Here is a 20,909-nt window from a genome sequence, read left to right as displayed (position 1 = left end):
GGATTATTTCTAATTTGGGCTGGTATATAGAAAATGGCAATGGAAGCCCAATAAGTTTTCAGGCCTTTGCCACTGTCAACAAGTGTTCTCCAAAGGGAATAGATCAATTACCCAGCATTTCCTACCAAACCTTCCATCTTGCATGCCTCCAGTTATCCCTTCTCCTGCCAACATTGTGTCTGTTCTAAAATGCAAATATAATCACGGAACTCCTGGGGCTCCATCTTCCAGCAGTTACATGTCATACAATGAGAAGGCTGAGACACCCATTGAACCCAGTTCCTGCTTTCCCTCTGGTCCTGCCTCTCTGTGCCTCTAATTGTTCCTCAATTACTAGTCAGTATGACCCGATTTTCCCTCCAAACATCTTTAAATATCTCCAAGTAGATCAGCAATAGACGTCTCACTGTCAACAGGTCCCCAAATGAAATTATGATCTTCCCCATATCAATTCTATCCTTCTAATTTCTCAGGCTACAACCTTTGAATCATTTTTCACTTCTTTTTCTTACAACTCAAGTCATTTCTAGCAAGAAATCCCAAGGTTCCTAACTTCAAAAAATATCCAGAATCCAATCACATCTTTACTTTCAATATTGATACCCTGGCCCAGACCATTGTTGTCTCTGACTTTGATTGTAAGAACTACCCATAGAGTTTCCCTGTTTTGAGCTTTATGCCCCTACTGTGTGTTCTTTTTTATTTTTTCTAATTCAATGAAATGGAAATTATTATTGGTACTTTTGCTATTGTCATTTTTTAAAATTTGTTCTAATTAGTTATACATGACAGAATGCATTTTGACAAATTGTTCACAAATAGAGCACAATTTCACATTCCTCTGGCTATACACGGTGTAGAGCCACACTGGTCATGTAATCATACATGTACATAGGGTAATATTGTCTGTCTCAGTCTACCATCCTTCCCACCCCCTCCCCTCCCTCTCCTCTGCCCAATCCAAAGTTCCTCTGCGCTTCCCTACCCCCCACCCCATTATGGATCAGCATCTGCTTGTCAGAGAAAACATTCGATTTTTGGTTTTGGGGGGTTTAACTTATTTCTCTTAGCATATTCTCCAGCTCCATCCATTTACCTGCAAATATCATAATTACACAACTCAAGTTACTGTTTCAAAACAAATTTTCATGTCTTTACTCCAAACCTTGAAATGAAATATATTTCACTATAGGTAAATCCAAATTCCTTATGATGATCTTCAAGGCTATGTACTCTGGTTCCATTTTCCTTCTGACCTCATTTATACTGCCATCCAGTTGACCAACTGGGCACATTCACTCCTTGCTAGTCTTTAAAAACCCCATGCGAGTTCCTGCCTTAAGGCTTTAGCAAAACTCTTCCCTCTGCCTGGAATGAGTTTCCGAGGACAGACCTTCAGTTGGACTCCCTGAGCTTCTCCATGGCTTTGTGCAAATGGATAACACCCAGACTAACATAATATTGCAAAAGGCTCCTCTCCAAGTTCCCCTCTTTCTGCTCCACTTTAATTATTTTTAGAGCGCTGACCAGAGACAAACACACTAAAGAACTTAAGCTTGGGCCTGAGCTCAGTGGTAGGGTATTTGCTTAGCATGCACAAGGCCCAGGGTTCAATGCCCACCACTGCAAAAAAAATTTAAGCTCTCCAAGAGTCATCTGTTTTGTTCAATAATGTAGGCTGAACGCCTAAGAACAAATGACTAAAACATTGTAGGCAGTGTTGTGCCCATAGTTTCACATGACATATTCAAATGATTTCAGATGGTCAAGAAAGCAGAACAAGAAGACAGAATGAAGGGGGATGACCCATGCCCCATCCAAAAGAATCTGCTCCAATTCAGATCTAGGCAGTCACTACCACAGAGGAAAGCAGGACCCTCCTCTGGGGACGTGGGCTACCCCTACATCCAATTTCCCATTAAGATGGCAGTTCAAACTTTCACATTACGTCTTTTAATTTTGAAACTCTGGCCAACTGATTGAAGCTTATGCAAAATTCTGTGACTACTTCCTGACCCACCATATATCCACAGTATTTGAATTTGCCTAGTATTTTATTTGTTCAGTAATTATTTTTTGTGCATATTTACTCTCCCTAATAAAATGACAGCAACTTGAAAAATAAATTCTGGAAATTGATTAAAGATTCTCAACCACAATGACAGATCAAACAGATCTCCATCATGGGTGGTGATGCTGGGAAGCTCCCACTATGGGTTAGATCAGGTCTCTGGCTTCTGGTGATGCCTGAGTAACACCTCACTTTCCACATCTCGGTTTGACTCATCATGTGAAGGCTCTCTGATGTCCACTGACTGCTTCTTGGCCTGACCATGCTCCAATCACTCACCTCCAGTACCTTGAGCTACATCCCTCTCCTGGCTCCCTGGGGGCAATCCCCCACCCCAGCTGCCTCTAAATGCCTAACCTGGGAGTGGAAACTTGACATCAAGGAAGCAATAACAACTTGTTAAGTGAATAACGAAATATTGTAACAGCAAGGAAAACCAAAGCACAGGGAAAAACAAAAACGATTGAAGCTACAGTTAATATATGAAAAAGCAGATTCAAATTCCAGGCCTTAACATGACAATACAGCTTTTCAATGGTGTAGAGATAATTTTCTGTCCAGCTGACATGCATTAGCTCAGGGTGCAAACAGATGAAATACAAGTTAATGTTGTCTTTCTGTAAATGACAAAATTAAACATTTCCTCTATAAAAAGTAACCTTTTCATTTTTTGTTAAGGATTTATCATTAAAAAGGTATATCCCAAATAGCTACTTAAGGCTCAATATACCTTATAAAGAGAGACTAGACCATGAAGTCAATATGAATAATTAGGGTTACAAAACAAGATATGATATTCCCATTTTATAATGGTGTTAAAGGTAATAAGCATTCTAATGTTAAAAATGATACGTCAAAAATTCTTCCAAGCCTTATGATAATATGAAGTCCAATCTTAAAAAGAAATAAAGATTACTTGTTATTTCCCTGTATCATATTTTAGGTGCTTTTAAAAACACTTAAAATTTACTTAAAATTTTCTCAATGCCAAGAAAGCTATAAATCCATTCAGGAAAAAATTTTTTGCATGTAATTACTGGATCCCTAAGCAGACCAATGTAGAAAAAAAAAAAAAAAAAAAAAAAAAAAAAACAGACAAAAGGCCAATTACTGCATTTTCAAAAGGTTCCACAAGATGTCAGCATGTAACTGGACAACTTCCACCATGGTGCCGAGGGGTGTACTCACACTCCAACAGAACAATAGAAACCCTTCGTTCCATGATCCTACACTGGAGCTTTGGTAACTCAATTCACAAACATCTTCATGTATGTTTTATTGCAAACTCAGGGGTTAATACATTCTTACAGCCATTTCTAAATACTGATAGTGAGAGATTTCTTTTCAAAATGTCTTAATTTCTTTAGACTATATCTCAAAATTCTTCTGATCAGATTGAGAACCTTTGAATATTTAAGTCCAGGAACACTCCTAAGCCCCACAGCAACATTAGCCAACTTATTTAAATTGTTTTTCCACATTTTACAGATGAAAAAAGATTAGTCGCCAGGTGCGATGGCATACATCTGCAATCCCAGTGGCTTAGGAGGCTAAGGCAGGAGGATCGCAAATTCTAAGACAGCCTCAGCAACTTAGGATCTCACTAAGTTGCTTAGGACATCGTTGTCTCAAAATAAAATAAAAGGGTTAGGAATGTAGCTCAGTGATTAGGGCCCCTAGGTTCAATCCCACAGTGCCAAATTAAAAAAAAAAAAAAAAAATGGTTCATGAAGATTTTTCATTTGCTATACGTTATACAGTCAGATGCCACAGTCTCTATGGGAGTCCCGAGTGTGTGTGTGCGAGTGTGTGTGCAGCTCAATCTTGTTATATTCCTTTGCTCCCCATTAACGGGTCACATGCTGAGTCACCAAACCTGGCCAGCTGTCAACACTTTTCACTGGGAGTAGCAGAGGATAGCTATTGTTATCAATACCTTTAACTTATGTGTAGTACTAAGGCTTAGAAAGTGGTAGAAAGTCTCACTATAGAAACAATACAAAAGAATAAATACAGAGCTTTACGATTTTCTTACATCATTTATACTCTTGTCTTGCTTTTCATATTTTTCTCGGTCATAAGCCATTTTCTTCAGTAATTTCTTCATGGCTTTTCTGTCCTTTTTATGACTTTCAGTATTTTGCTTCCTCACTTGATTTACAATAAACTTGGGAATCTACAGGAAAAAAGAAATTTAGTTTGGGGAAGAAAAAGACATGGTACCATTTTAGAACTACAGACATACCTTTATTAAATCTTGTGAGGAATTCAAGTTCTACTTTATAAGACTCTGCCATTTTGCATTTTACTACTCATTAAATCTATGGAAAGAAAATGTACACGTCCTAAATGAATAATGTGATAAAGAGTATCCACAGGATATAATTAACCACCCATTGTGTGAGGTTCCAAAGAGGCTTTGTGAAGTTCAAGGACATAGTGACTTCTTCCATGCCATGGATATCAAGACCGAGCTCCTCTAGGGGACCAGCAGTACAGGTCACCACTTCAAATTGTCCCTTTTGCTGTCACCTTTCTGCAGCCCCTGTAGTTAACATACAGTCCTCCTCTAATAAGAGGCCTCTTTTGTCAGAGGAAAAAGAAAAGTGTGCCAATAAACAAGAGCCAACAGGAAGTTAGCAATAATCCAGGAAAAACTGATCCTTAGAATCATATTAATGACAATGAAGTATTTTTAGTTACCAAACTGCAATCATGAAATAATGTTAGCATTTTAAAAATTAATATTTAATTAACTAGATGACTTTTATAAACCATTTTGACATCACCTGTATCAGTTGCCTTTGTATAGAATATAAAAATAAAGAGCTTAGAATCTAGATAACATTGCTTTGCATTTTTAAGAAAATAGCTGGGCTTTCCTTAAAGGAGAGATTAAAATTTTCAATACTACAATTTTGCTTAGAATTTTAGTTCGTTGTTCTAAATGCCTCTCACACAAATCATAAGTTTCACTGGAAAATGAGATCTTAATCAACTAAACCTGTCATCTATCACTATGTCCTGACTATCTGTCAAAACTCAAACTCAAGGGTGAAACAGGAAACCATTTTCAAGATAGTCTTGGCAATTAGGGTACAAAATGTACCTGTCCCTTCAAATAACAAGTCTATGAAAAATAGTCAATAATCTGAAATAAAGATCAGCTCTTTAAAAGACAAGTCTGCCAGACACGGTGGCATAAGCCTGTAATCCAATGACTCAGGAGGCTGAGGCAGGAAGATCACAAGTTTGAGGGCAGCTGTAGCAATTTAGCACACACGCGCACACACACAAACAATAAGCCTGCCTGGCAAGGTGGTGTACACCTGTAATTCCAGTTACTCCAGAGGCTAAGACAGAGGATCACAAATTTGAGGTCAACCTGGGCAACCAAGACCTGACTCGGAATTTAAAAATAAGGCTGGGGGCGTGGCTTGGTAGTAGAATCCTTGCCTACCAAGCACAAGGCCCCGGGTTGAATCTCAGAGATGAAGGAAAATTGTAAGTGGGGAACCACAGGGGTGGTGAAAAGACCTGTCACAATAAATTCAAAGGGCTGGGATTGTGGCTTAGTGGAAGAGCACCCCTGGGTGCAATCCCCAGTACCAAAAATAAAATAAAATAGAAATTCACAAGGTTCTTCTTACCTGTGTGTAAAAAAAAAAAAAATCTTTAATTTCTGCACTCACAAATTTAAAATGCAATTTTATAAAGCTGGTAACAAAAATATAATGTGTTTTTTAAACCATTAAGAAAAAAAAATATTACATTTTTATATCTGCTTTATAAAAGCATGTTCAAAATTGTTATAAATGATTATGGCAAGAAATTCTACGGTCTTTAGTAAAGTTTAAAAATACATACTTACTGTCCATAGAAGTTTCTGATACTTAATCAATAAGTGCATGATATTTGCTGTTCCAGCTGCCATTACAAACTCTCGCTGTTCATTGGACTTCAAACCCAATGCATGACACATAAAGAGATTCGGGGCCATGACCATTGCTACATTCATGACTGTCATTTTATTTTTCTCTTTATTATCTATGACTCTTTGGAGAAATTCCAGCAGGGCCTGAAAGAGAAATGACTCTGAGGTTTGTTTTGTATATGGCGATAAGAGATTAGAGCATTGCAGCAGACAGGATTTTGTCATTTAAAAATTAAGTTGTGCATAACCACAGTCAGTCATTCACATCCCACAGGCTGTGTCCTAGAAGCTTCTTCCTTTGGCTGACCCACCCTGAGACAGTACTTGGCTTCTGTGAAGGACCATAGCTTATGTGATCTGCAGGAGGCAGAGAGCACACCATCTGAACTAGGAACCTTCTAAGCCTCCAAGAGCTATGGAGCATTGAAAAGTAGCTTAGATCCCCAGCACCGCAACAAAAAAAAAAAAAAAAAAAAAAAAAAAAAAAAAAAAAAAGAAAGAAAAGTAGCTTAAACATCATACGAACATTCTCTTGTTTTACAACATGCTGTAGTTTTATCTGTAGGGATTATAAGAAAGAAAAAAAGTTCAACCCATTTTGTCTCATCATCCCAGATGTAGAACACCTACAAAAACAAATTGAGCAATAAGTATACTATGGTAAATGGAATATTTGAATATTTATTACATTTGCAAAATTAAAACTTGGGACTTAAAGGTTAAAAAGCCCATTTACCCTGAGTTTCATCTGCCTTCACTGAAGGCAATCAATTATTGCCTGGGACCTCAAAAGAATGAAGAGTGACATGAGGAATGAGGGGAAAGAGAAAAGATGAAGATAATTCTTAATGAATGACTCAAAGAGAATTTTTCAATCGAACAGGCTAGATTATGCTCAGCTCAGATGTTACCCATTTCTACCTCTTCTGCAGATGCTCAGACTCCTCTGCACCTGCCCTCCCCAGAAGTCACCAGCAACTCAGGTCAGCCTGCTCTGACACGACTTCAAGTTCTCCTTTTGCCTTCTTCATTCGTGCACAGGTATTTGAAGTTCTCTATGCGCATGGCAGTTCATTAAAGAACAGTACGAGATCAGCTCGATCCTTACGGGAGAAAGATGTTTTACTTATCCCACCTTACAGGTGAGAAAATTATGTTTTCGAGAATATTAAATAACTTGCTAGAGGTTACACACTAGCAAATGTGGAGAAGGAATTTAAGATCTATTTGGCCTTTGTTTCTGAACTCAACGACTAAAACAATCATGTTTGCACAGTTAGCCCAAAATTCCTACCTGAAAAAGTATACTATACCAACTATATTATACCAGAATGGTAACGCAAAGCAAATCACAAAACTGTCTTTCACGAGATTTCAGGGCAAAAAACAAACAACAAAAAGTTTCTCGAAGGGCTAACATGTTGATCTTGCATTAAGTTCAGGTGCCCTTTAGACCTTGGAAATTTGAAACAAAGATAGATCCTTAATATCTAACAAGATTTGTATATCTAATATCTGATACAGTAATCAAAGTCAAATTGTAATCCACGCATAGTGTTACAATAGAAAAAAGTTCTCAAGAGAACTCTTGTTCCACAGAGACTAGAACAATTGTTTAGGGACCCATGTGTCTCTTTCTTTATGAGCATAAATTATAGAAAATAGGTAATTATTTGAACTGTGGTATGCACATGCAATAATATTCAAAATATTAACATCAGGATGCTAGATAGAGAGGAGGAACAGAGTAGGAAAGAGGAGGGAAGAAAGTAGAAAATCAATAAAATGTTAGCCTAGCCTTGCTGGAAAAAAAAGCAGTAGTTTTTTTTTTTTGTTTTTTTTGTTTTATTCATCTAAACTATGAGAACTGCCCTTTTTAAAAAAAAATCTTTCCTTTGTGATGAGTCATTATAGGTCCCATTCCCTGAAAACACATGTTTGAATCCCACCACAGTTACTTCTTAGCTATGTGTGGTCTTAAGGCAAATTCTTTTATATCTCTGTGCTTTAAATTTTTTTCATTTTTAAAATGGATATATCAGTCTCCTAGCTTTCAAGGATTCAGACAATGTATATAATAAAACTATAAAAAGGATACATGTGGATAATTATATTAACATGGATCCTCTCTTGATATTTTAAAATCAGTCTTCTCCAAGTCAAAGGTAGGTATGTTCAAGAGTCCAAATGTACAATTCAAGACAACAAATAATTTTGATTAAACAGCTTGCCCACAGACACTTGTCACTTTATAGGTAAGCCTGGATGGATGATTCAACCTGGTGCCTCCTGAGACTGGCTATGGAAATACTCTATACAAGTCACATACATTATCCTCTTCCTCATGACAACTGAGGAGCAGTGCAAGCACTGGATACACTGCAGGGACTCTGCATTAAGTTTCCTGAAATTACACTTCTTTTTCTTTTTGTAGAAGTAAATTTAAAGTTTATTAATTTACAGTTTATGGTATACTGTTACAAAGCTTCTGTTAGAATTCTTGTTTGAAACCATCAATGTTGGCTATTTGAGTCACTAAAGTTTAAGTAAACAATAAAATTACTTGTTTGTATCCCCCACTTTGTGATCAAAACAATCCTTCTTAATTATAAAATTATCTTCTAGTAAACTCATGTGCAAAATGGAAATCAACCCTAAAACTTTAAAAATCCATTTTAAACACAATTATTTAAAGAAAGTCTATCAGACTTGGAAGGCAAAGTCCAAAGATTTCTAGAACAGTCCAACAGCAACCATACTGGAATCAGTGACTCTTTCTACAACTCGGTGTACTCATTTGAATATACCTATATTTTAAGGAATTGTATGTCTTTCACTTTCCACTGCTTATTCACCGGGCTGTCCTGCCAACAGGCACCTTTATGTGAATAAGAAAAAGATGTTCCCCACTCTTCCTGCATGGTGGAAACTGTGTCAAGAGCTTGGCCGGCAAGCAGAGGAGAGGCAGGAAATCAGCCACGCTCTGTCCTGGGCTCATTTCAGCAACAATCTACACAGCCTTACACAGCAGCCCTGCTAGGCAATATCTGAATATAACCAGTCCTAGAACTGGCCTCTGCCACAAAAACCAAACCTACCCTAACACTGCCTTCTGAGTCATGCATTTGACAATCCGTGGAATAGAAGATTTGTTTCTGACTTTAGGAAAGGGAGAAAACTCTTTGGAAGTTCTCCGGTAGGGGAGGCAGTGCATAGCGACACCCTCCCCACCCCAAGCCCCTGACCCCCTGTCATCCTCAAGAAGTGCTTCACCCTGAAAAGTTGAAGTCACCTTCATTCCAAGTGCACAAGAGAACCGCTGCCAGGAACTTATAGCTCAAAGAGTTTTTATAAGTTTCAGGAAAAAATTCTCAAGATTGACCAAATGATGGTTTTGTTTACTTTACATGAAATTTCTTGACACGAAATATAACTTTAAATAGGAAAAGTGCAGGGAATAAAAAGGCAAGGGTCCCACTCTACCTACATAAAACCATTTTTATGGTAATGGCAAAACTTAAAGTAAATATTCTCTCAAAATTATATATTTAAATTCCCTTTTTCTTTTATCAAAGTATATAATTAAACCTTTTACAACTACTCTATAAACTTTGGCCATTAAGGAAAATAACTCAGTGTGGAACAATTCATACTGATTATAAGAGCCTCTGATAACACTTATAATAAGTGGCGTTAAAACATATGAATATTAGAACAAATCATTTCAAAATGATATAAACCAGAAAAAACTCAAGCCCTTAGAGAAGTAACTAGAATTGAGTTGGTCTACCTCTAGGCTAAAAAATATTTTAAATCACCATTAATGACTTATTTCAAACTCTACCCTTTGGAACTGTAATAGACTAACATCCTTAGGCAATACTGAGATATATTAGCCTCAGGATTTTCATTTTAAATATTTATTATTCACCTTATTAACACCCACTCATTAAATAAAATTTGGAAAATGTAGAAAAATAGGAAACAAACAAAAAAAAAACCCATGTTTTCATTAATCAATGAACCTTAATCATCTGTTTTAGTAGAAGAAATGTTATAGGGAAACCTAAAACACAAAACCTAGTAATATTAACAACAACCAACCTAATAAATTCATAAAGAATTAAAGACTTTCCCTCCTCATCAGTCCTTAAAAGTCTTTTCATTTTAGACTTCTAGTAATATTTCCAAGGTAAACATCACATTGTTGTACTATAAATAATGAAAAATTACTGTGCTAAGTCCTAAGGGGTATTTAATGTAAATTAAACCAGCTGACCTTCAGTGTGTCTCTGTTTGCATCAGGCAGGAGGATCACAAGGAGGTTCAAAGCCTGCAGTTGTTGCTTCTTGGTTGGAAGATCTGCAGATAGATTAGGTAGATCTGAGCTCTTTTCTTTATTGAATATTTTTCTTCACTTTCTCTTTTCAAGAAAGAAAGTTATTTGGCATAAACATTACAGTAAAATATAAGACACAACGACTGAGCAGCAAGCCTGGTAGAAAGAGTTTGTGGGAGATCAGTGGAGCATCTGCCAAGAGCTTCCTCTCCCTCAGAATGCTCACTTCCAACTGTGATCATATGACGAGCGGCCTTATGTTTGCAGACACACAACAGTGCTTTGGAAATAATTTTAACTTCTGTGTGATAATTATTCCCCAGTGGAAAAAAAAAAAAAAAACAGAAGATTGGACCTTCTATGATATGGTATCAGGGTGCATCTTGTAATGGTGAGCGAACAAATGCATGGGAAGTATTCACTAATTTCAACAGGAAGAAGTAAAACAGGGTCTGAAACACAGTTGGTGTTTAATATGTGTTTGTGCAATGAATTAGAAACCAAGCAGCAATTAAAGAGTCTAAGAGCTACATTATTAACATTGATACTATGGTCTTCAGTAGTCTTCACCCCACTTAAGAAATACTCATGTGCATTTAGAACCATGCTAAAGTATATCAGCAATAAATGTCCTTTAATCCATATTCAGGAGATGTATGCAAAACACCACAACTGAACCATTAAAAATATTTTGAACATAAGATGGTTTCTTCTGTTGAAAGGTGAAATCTATTAAAAAATACTTCTAAACATATTTCATGTTTCCCTTACAAATTTTGAAGAAATGTTACAATACAAAATGACTCAGGAATTCATCTCAATATTGTATGCTTTAAGAATAACCTGGAAAAGTCATGATTGACACTGTAGCTCACCATAATTATTAACAGTGCCCCTCTTTCACTCAAAGTGTCCCAGTTTGGAAGCTAAAGATATGGTTGCTTAAACATGGTGACAGCGTTCTTTCTTTTTTGATGGACTCTCAGAGTAAAAGGGATAATTATGCCAGTACATAAACCTTATAAGATCTCTGTGTTCCCTGAAAAAGGAATCAAGAACCATTACAGACATTAACTTGGAGCTTGACCAAGACCACAAAATTGCAACATACAATAAGTCAGTGGCCTTCCACCATTGAGGGAGCAAAATGCTGTCTTCCTGACAACGATTTCCAAATTTAATTTTTCAGGAAAAGGCTCACAGTCTCTACCACATCTCCTTGAGTTTTTATGACAACTGTTAATCCACAGCTTCTCCAAGTACGTGTTGCTTTTAACACTTGGCAAGAAAAACGTATCAGAGATCTTCTGCAACTCCTATTAGAGAAGTACCAAGTTTCCGGGTTTTAACTCTAAATTGTATTGTTTAAATGTCAAGCAGTTAACCTGCACCTGAAGAGAACATTCTGTGACTTATTTATACAGACATGTATATTTGTAAAAGAAAAGGGAAACAACACAAGGTACTTGAGCATCTACAGTCATCCATGAGTCAAAATGTGTCTAACCAGGTACACCTGGTTAGCTGCCTGGCCCTGCCAAATGCCATTAAAACAACACAAGGACTGCTTGGAAGAGGAACAGCACTTACTCTGCACAGCCTGAAAGGCTCTGAGATACTCCACACTGAGCAGTGGCTGGGGCAGCTCCCGGATGAAGAGCTTCAGGAGGCTGGCTGCGTCGTGCTGTTTGACACTTTCCCAATTAAAAGTCCCTTCATAAAACTTCGCTTCTAGTTCTTGGCAAAGATTCTGAAAGACAGGAGGGGGGGCGGTGGCTATCAGTAAGTGCATTTGTCCCCTGCTGAGAATGTGATATGTTTTCTGCTTTACAAGAATTCCATTCTGAAAAAACATATGGAAGTACCAAAAGTCAATACTCCCGTTATTCTGAAAAATACTACCCGGCCCCACCCCTGGTTTTGCTTTACTGAGAAGAAATTGTACCTAAGGCCGAGATGTTTTTTTAAAATGTACTCAAACTTTCAGTAGTAATGGTTGAATACAAAGATGAGTTCAACGTTAAAATAGTCCTTCCGTGGGGGGGGGGGGGGCTTCACCTAGATACAGTTCTTCATGATATTAAAACAAGTCATCAAAAAAAAAAAAAAAAAAAAGAATTTTAAATTATTTAGAAGTATATTATATAAAAAAATACAAAATCTCTGGGCCTAAAGCAGATCACCTCTGATTAGTCACTGCTGGGGAAATGGAAAACCAAATCCCATAGCAAATGAGGCATGAAAATACATCAGTATACCTGTCTTCAAGTGCAGCCATTCTGTGGCCAGCCCAAGGAAGTGCTCCGAGTCCACGCAGAATTGGAAACACCTACTCATTTACCTCATGAACTCTGAGATTTGCCAGCCCAAATGATTACTAATATATCAATTTAGTTTAATAATCACTACTTTCTGTGTGCTTTTATTTTTTTTTTAACACCATGGCAGAGATCCTATCATGTCAGAAATCTTTTCAAAGTTCATTACTTCTTTCCATTTGAAACCAGCCTCCTGCAAGATGGTGGTTGTTTTCCTAGTAAGGTGACTTTATCACATTTTCTCTTCCCAACACAACCCCATCCTCTACCCTAATTATTTTTAGAATTGGCGAAAAGCATGGAAGTAAACCTAGAAATTGGTGGGGGCAGAGGGAGAGAAGGAAACAAAGAAAAAGAGAAGAGGAGGAGGAAGGGAGGGAAAGCAGAGGGAAAACCAGTGCAGCAGAGGAGAAAAGAGAAAAGCAAAAAAATTATTTGTGATGGACCAGCTGCTGCATAATCTGGTGTATGACAAGAGGCTGGGTTAACCCAGCTGAATCCACTTAATTGGCTGCCATAGAAATTACATTTATTTGTCCTTCTGCCAGCCCTCCCATCACAGAGTAAAATCCTCACACATTCACTATTCTGTACTATAGTCAACCTGTCTTGGATCCTGTGGGGTTGGCATCATGCTGTGCTCATGAGGGTTCGAAGGCTTTGAACTGTCAACTGAGAAGCACTACTTGTGCTGACATAAGTAATATGAAGTCACCCCGTTACCTGTTTCCATTCCTTTGTAAGAGAACCCATTTCTCAACAGAGCTGATCCCAGAATCACACGCAATGCCATGATTGACTGGTGAACTCACCATAGATGTTAGTAGATGCAGGAAGACATCAGCAAGTCATCAAACTTACAAATAGGCCAAAGCACTTCCAGGGACCTCTCTGCACCAGACCTCAAACCCAGGGGACACCAGCTGAAATTTGTCAGCAGGGTGTATCACGTTACTGGAATCCTATTAAAATGAGATCACTGTGTGGGAAGAGCCAAGTTGGCTGAATCTTGTGTCTTGGAATAAAGAAACTTATCACTGGGTGATGCAAACTGTAGAATACATGAATAGTAATTCCAATCCTGGTAGTGCCACAGCCCAGCAGTGACAGGCAAGGGCAATGTGCACACCACCGAGCATCATCTCATCCTGATCGGCTCTGAAACTTTCAAATAGAATAACAAGTCTTAAGGAAATGAACAGAGAAGATCTCTTCCCTTGATCTTATTTTTCCTTGGAGTTTCAAATTCAGGCAGACAATGTCTAGCATGTGAACAGTTTCTTTGTGCTATGTCAGTTTAGAGCCAAAGTTGAATTTGAAAGACAGGGAGATAGTAAACGACTGCTAACCAAACATTTCTACAAGATGAATTTTCTAGATGGAGTTGTAGTTTCAAAGGAACTCCCTTTAAAAATGCACGTCTGGTGGGAGACCTACGCAGTACACGCTGCCCGCAGGGGCGTTCCATATTTTTGTCATGCCATCTCTGGAAGTTTTATCCCCCAGAGCAGAAATTGGAGCACAGGGTTGGAAGCAGGAGGATGCACAGGACCCCTGGGAGAAAAGAAAAGGTGAGGGCAAAGGGGGACCCAAACTGGGAAGTCTGGAAATCCCCTCACCTCTTTTACCAGCCAGATTTGCGTCAGCCTGGCCACAGTAAAACAAGGACCTGTGACAATCAGGAAAATGGTTGGGACACTAGTTCCACCTGCTTGCCAAGATCAAGTGTATGGGGACTATTGTCAAGGCCCTACTCTGCCGGGAGTCTTAGGTCCCTGCCTCTGTAAAAATAAAAACTCAATTGCTATTACTCATCCTGGCTAACCCACCACAACCCCCTACTAATATTTTGGGTCATCATGTTCTTTTTATCCTAGTGTTATTATAAGAAATAACAACTAAAAAAGGAGAAGGGATTGTAGAAAATCTAAATATAAACCGAATGTGTTAGGATATTTTATCGTTTTATCCACTTTGTTAACAATAAGGGGTGGGGAGGATAAGTCCGGTTTAAAATGTGAAAGTATAATTAAACAATAAAATTGTACGTCAGCAGAGCCAAAAGGTTACATTACCTTGATTCTAATGGCAGCTCCAGGTATTCGTAAGAGGCCTTCCGTTTCCAAACCTCCCTCTTCGATTCGAGAAATCAGCTGTGTATAAACAGAAAAACGTGCTGATTTTGATATCTGTAACAGGTACAATTTAACATCTGTTTCATATATAAGTAAATGAAAGCTGATTGCAATGACATATACACTGGATTTTATGAGGTTTTGAATGCTAATGCACCACCACCCTTCAAAACAATAAGTCCAAGAACTTTAGTTATAATTTTTAAAGAAGTTGGCTCTGTTTCTACTTTGCAACAGAAGTGTAAAATTTCACACAACAGCTGTGGTTCTCCAAACAAACAGAGAAGGAAGATATTCTTTGTTTAAAAGCAACCAAGAACATCCATTTCTTATGTTTTTCCAGCAACATATTCTGCAATCAAATAAATTCTAAGAAATTCTAGTATTTGCACAATGACATCACATTTTTAGTTTGTTCCATGAAAGATTTATTTATAATACAAAGAAAAAAATCTGTTTGCTAATAGTCATTTTTAAACCTTTGATGATAAACTTAAATGTAATTAAATAGGACTTCTAAATCAAACCTATGGCCAATGACTACACATAGCTCTCTGGAATCCCAAAATAAAATCTTTTTGTTTTAGTACTAGGGATTGAAGCCAGGTCCTCCCACATGCTAGGTAAGTGCTCCACCCCTGAGTTATATCCCTGGTCCTTTTTAAGACAGGGTCTCACTAACTTGCCCATGCTGGTCTCAAACTTGCAATCTGCTATCTCAGATTCCAAGTGCTCCCAGCCTTCGCTTTTCAAACTATAAATCAAAAACTCACAAAAATAAGGCCAATGGGGGAAGTTATGGTAACAAACTGTTGAAAGCTATAAAGAAGGTAAGCGTGGTCAGTTTCCTGATAGGGTGATCTTCCACTTGGAAAACTGACCTGCCCTTCCTGGGAAGCACACAAAGAGTTGATGGAGGTATTCTGTTCTTTCTAAGGAAATCAATTTCCGTGTCCTCAGTTTAAATACAAGGCATTTATTAGCATCATATAGGTTTTCCTTCCTACAACCTACCCACTTTCCCCCAATAGCCTTCTCTTCCTTCATCAGACAGACCTAGTCTCCCTCATGTGCAATCTCAGTATAACATTCTCAGCATATCCTAAGACATAAAATCTCCCAGATACAAAAGAATCTGTTTTTCAGGGAAGACTCCTTTAATCATTAACCAAGGTGCCATAAACCACAGAGCCTTCACTGTTTTTCTCTTGTATATAAAAAGTGCCTGTTAGGAACCAAACTAGCTGTCATAAAGGAGTGCCTCTGACCTTTGTCTAGATGGTCTGAAATTAGATCTACTGGAGTATGTGAACCCTGGGAGGAGGCACTGTTTCCTTAAGGACTTTACCTCTTCTATCCTTGGATTAGGTTATGGCCAAAGGATGCTCTGATTTTGAGGGAGTTGGGTTAAGAATTAAGCAAAGAATAGTTGCAAAATTCTAAGAATTTGTTGACACATCTTTGACCAGACGAAGTAGTATGTGATTTTTAAAAATTTTAACTAGATGATTTTCTAAGACCACATTTTTCAATGGATAGAAACTCCAAAAAAAATTTACTCAATAAAGTATTTAAAACCAGATTTATAAATATTCAATGTACAATGTCCATTTTATTTCACATTATAAAGTGCTCAAAATGTTTTCATATCCTATTAAAAAAAAATCATGTTAGATGCTGAGTAAATTAGTTTAATAGTATATGCTTTACTTTCATTAAATACACAAGAAAACTGATTGTGACTTCTAAATAACTAAATGAGAACATCTGAATTTTTTATATTCTAGTCCTTTTTATTATTCTCTAAAGCTGAATACCAGCATCTGATAGTTATATATGTGTGTGTATATACATATATATAATGTGAAAGAATGTCATGTTTTTTTCATATTTTTTGCTTTGAAAATAACAATTTTCACCACCAAACAGTACATTATTAAAATGTAAGAAATATTTTTGCTTTCCTTTTAATATTCGAGACTTAAAATAGAGATAGAAAATTATTATATTGATCTATATCGTGAATATGCTGTTTTTAATAATTTATCTGTTTCTATAATGTATCAGTAATTCACAGCATTTCTCAAAATATACATTATAGACTTATGTTAACTGAAAAATGAAATGAACTCAGTTTTTTTGACACAAAGTATTACTAATGTGACCTATTAGTTTGACAGTAAGAACACAGGATCTACTAATTAAATTATGAAGTGGACTTTTTCATAAATTAAAATCCACAACATTTTTCTTTTTCCAACCCCCTCTGAGAGGATGGTTTAAACAATGTGCCTCTGAGCAAAAAATAAATAAATACCAGATAACGACTCATTGGTAGTGAATCAGCTCTGTTAGTGGTCTTTTCAGGTATATTTCCTCAACAATTGGAGTATAATCATCTGAGGACTGGCAATGAATCTCTTTGTAGATCAGTGGTTTCTATTTCTTTCCTTTTACAAAACAGAGGGAAGATCCAACTGGGTTGTCAGCTGATGAATCCAAAGATACTTCTCAGGACAGACCACTGTGGTTCACTGCTTATGATTCAGAGGGAACACGAGTGGATGAGTGTTCCCCACAAGGAAATTCTTCACACATCCCTTTGTTCATGTGAACACAAAGCTTGGAGCTATACCAATACTGCCTAGCCAGCTATCAGAGTCCAGAGAATGTAGAGGAGAAAATAATTAAAAATAACTAAATAAACTTCACAACAAACCCATGTCAAGAGCAATGACAAAGGGAGATTTGTCTCAAGGGATTGGACACCATGCTCCTGGTAAGAAAGCCTTGTTGAACCTTATGAAAAACTAAGCTCACTGAACTTCTCTGGTGTGATGATGTATTTGTGTATCAACTGGCTACAGTATCCATTTATTCAGTCAAACACTAGTCAAGATGTTGCAGTGACAGAATTTTTTTGAATACTATTAACATTTAAATCATAGTCTGAGTAAAGCAAATAACCCTCCAGAAGGTGGAGGGCCTCACCCAATCAGTCGAAGGCCTAAAAGCAAAACCTGAGATATTCCAAAAAAGCAGTCCTTCCTCAAGATTGCAGCATCAACTCTCACCTCAGTGTCCAGCCTGCTTGCTCCACATATATGAGGCTTGCTAGGGCCCGTAACTGGGTGAGCAAATTCTTCAAAGTAAATAACTCCATATCTTTCTGCATATATTCCGTGGGTTCTATTTCTCTGCAGAACCTTGGCTAACATAACCTAAAAGCATGGTACCAAGAATCTTGTTTTGTGAAGCCATTTGTGCCTAACAACTCACTTCTTTTCTTGAGAGTAAAGGGACTTGTAAGTAACCTATATTTGTTAGCCTCTTTCTGTTAATCATAGGAAGTGTTGACAACTATTCAGACAGATACAGGTTCTGCAGGCAGTGGCTGTCAGAGGCTGATGAGTTGGATAAACTGCAGAATGAAGTTCATCAGAGATACTCAGGCTTGGATGTATGGCAGACAAGAGGAATAAAGGCAACAACAGCTCATCGGTAAGACAGGGAAATGACTGATTTGGCATAGAGGAACAATAAGTGCCAAGAAGATTAAGTCTTAGGTTTGGTTGAGTTTCTTGCCCTAGTCAACTGTGAAGCATATTCTACTGTCCCCAGAAATTTCAGAAACAATAATATGCCTAGATATGTTACAAAGTATCCAAAACTTGGGTAGTCCACAGCTGACCTGACCTGACTTCCTCCGTGTGTACTCCCTGGCTCTTATCAAATGTAATCTGTGCTTCGGAACAAGGATGGCTCAGAGGTTGGGCTGAAATTTTTTATTGCTATAGATAATCCCCTTATGAATAATTGAGTGTTGACTACACAAGTGATTTGATAGTTTAGCAATCATTTTCTAATTCTACTTTATGGTTTCTTTGCCTACTTTGGACGTAGGCACTGGTAAATTAAATTGGACAGCCTCACTGTAAATAGGAAAGCTTGGGAAATACATACAGGCATGAAATATTCATGAGGATTCAATTCCCTAGAAATTTATAAGCAGTTCTTACTCCTATGTATTAGAGAATTGAAATCTCAATTATACAAAGCCAGCTAATATAAGACAGGACAATGATGCCAGGTGATCACAGTTACAGTAATAGCACAGAAAGCATCACCATGAAATAAAAATCATGAGCCCTTGAAACAAATTTGCTTCCTGAATAGAAAATCAAAGTACCACAAAGTAAAACAATATCAATTGAAACTATATTATAATAGTATGAGTACAAAAAACCACTATTAGCTCAAGTATGTCCTCTACAGTAACCAGTTAAGGCCTACTTACTTTCTGAAAGACCAAGGGTATTCGAGTTCCCGGCACTTTTCTCTGATCTTGTTCTAACAATGTGGTCAGTGGAACACCAAAAAGACCAGAATCTGCAACAAGAAAACAAAATGTCTTCATTTCCATTCATCGACAAATTGTTAATACAAAAAATGTTAAGGCATGATTTCTGAGACTGTCATTCAATCAGATAACTATACTTACTAGGAGTACTTACTAGGAAAATGACAACTTTGGGCCATTAGGTATAAATAGGCCAATAGGAAAACTGACCAGGCTTTATGGAGAAATGTAGCAGGGAACGACAACTGGACAAATGATGTTAGTCAGCTTGTTGTCACTGTGACAAATACCTGAGACAAACAACTTAAAGAAGGAAAGATTTATTTTGGCTCACAGTTTCAAAACTTCATGACCATGGGCTCAGCTAGCATCGTTGCTATGGGCCTGTACATGGAGATCATGGCACAAGGGCAAGTTGGAACGCAGCTCTCACCTTATGATGGCCAGAAAACAAAGAGTGGGATAGGGGACAAGATATAGTCCCCAAGGGCAGACCCCCAAGGCATACCTCACTCCCTTCAACTATGTCCCACCTCCTAAATTTCTATCACCCCTCACTAGGCCTTTAAATGATGAATCCATCAATGGATTAATCCATAAAGTCAGAGACCTTATGATCTATTTATTGCCCCAAAGCCCAGCTCTGAACATTGTAGTATTGGGAAACAAGTCTTGAGTTAACACATAAGCCCTCAGATATGGTTTCCAGATCCAAACCATAACACTATGATTGCAAATAATCACTGAAATAATTAGAAAAGGGAGAACTGCTACAGAAGAAAAACAGACTACTGTGAGAACATATAAATATTCAGTTCACTTAAGTTCAATTAAATTAAAAGTTATGGCTCAAAACCAAGTATTACTCATCTCTTCAATTCTAAAATGACATTTGACATTCTACAATACAGCTAAGTATAAATACATACTTTTTTGAGAAATCCACCAACTTTATGATCCCAGTCTAAAAATGTTTCTATTTAGAAAACACAGTAGACACCTTGGTATTCTTAAATTTAAATCTGTAGGGTTTTTAAATACATGTACACACATATATATATACACACAAACATATATATACACACACATATATTTGGTAATAGTTCCAGAAGAAATTATAGGTAATATCATTTATAATTTTTCTAAATTACTATCATATGCCTTGAGCATAGTTCCTACCCAAAACCTCCTCCTCATCCCCATCACCACGTGGAGAATTACCACAGAGGTGGTAGCATTTCTTTTATGACACATATCATCAGAGGAAATAAAAATCATCTGTGAACATGGAGAAAGGAATGACCTTGTAGTCTGAGGACAGACACTGGACACTAAGATGCCATTCATGGGAATACTAGTAATACAGGAAGTAGCTTTTTAGTTTGGGGAATTAAGAAAAAAATGTAACTGAAGAATGCCAAGTATCTAGTATGTAATGTAAACAGCTTAGACAAGAGAAAGATATTTTTTAGCTGGGTGTGGTAGCATACGAAACTTAAGAGGCTGAGGTAGGAAAATCACAAGTTTGAGGCCAGCTGCATCACTTAAATAAAGAGGGCTGGGGATACTGCTCATGGTTTAGTGCCTCTGGGTTTAAAAAAAAAAAAAAATTTTTTTTAAACTGGAATTTCTACTCTTCCATTTTATCTGTGATAGCTTTAATAAGAACAATATTTCTCTGCTAGAATGGCATTCTTAAAACACATACACAAAAAGTCATGAGAACTTGGTTATGGTTATTTAAATTACATT

General features: G+C 37.3%; 1 protein-coding gene across 3 annotated transcripts in view; it reads right to left on the bottom strand.

The window, feature by feature from the left end:
- The window catches only part of Arhgap18 (Rho GTPase activating protein 18), a 174,202-nt gene that overhangs the window by 14,098 nt on the left and 139,195 nt on the right, over positions 1–20,909 (bottom strand). For all 3 annotated transcript variants that reach the window (XM_047558357.1, XM_047558356.1, XM_047558358.1), the window contains exons 7-12: positions 19,095–19,186; positions 14,738–14,815; positions 11,935–12,094; positions 10,285–10,367; positions 5,943–6,149; positions 4,107–4,247 (exon numbers count right to left, since the gene is read on the bottom strand). In XM_047558357.1, coding sequence (XP_047414313.1) covers positions 4,107–4,247; positions 5,943–6,149; positions 10,285–10,367; positions 11,935–12,094; positions 14,738–14,815; positions 19,095–19,186 — 761 coding nt within the window. The remainder of the gene's footprint in view (positions 1–4,106; positions 4,248–5,942; positions 6,150–10,284; positions 10,368–11,934; positions 12,095–14,737; positions 14,816–19,094; positions 19,187–20,909) is intronic.

This window comes from Sciurus carolinensis, chromosome 7 (assembly GCF_902686445.1).
Source record: "Sciurus carolinensis chromosome 7, mSciCar1.2, whole genome shotgun sequence".
NCBI classification, from domain to species: Eukaryota; Metazoa; Chordata; class Mammalia; order Rodentia; family Sciuridae; genus Sciurus; species Sciurus carolinensis.
Note: the sequence above shows the minus strand (reverse complement) of the source record. Positions and strands in the feature narration are given on the sequence as shown.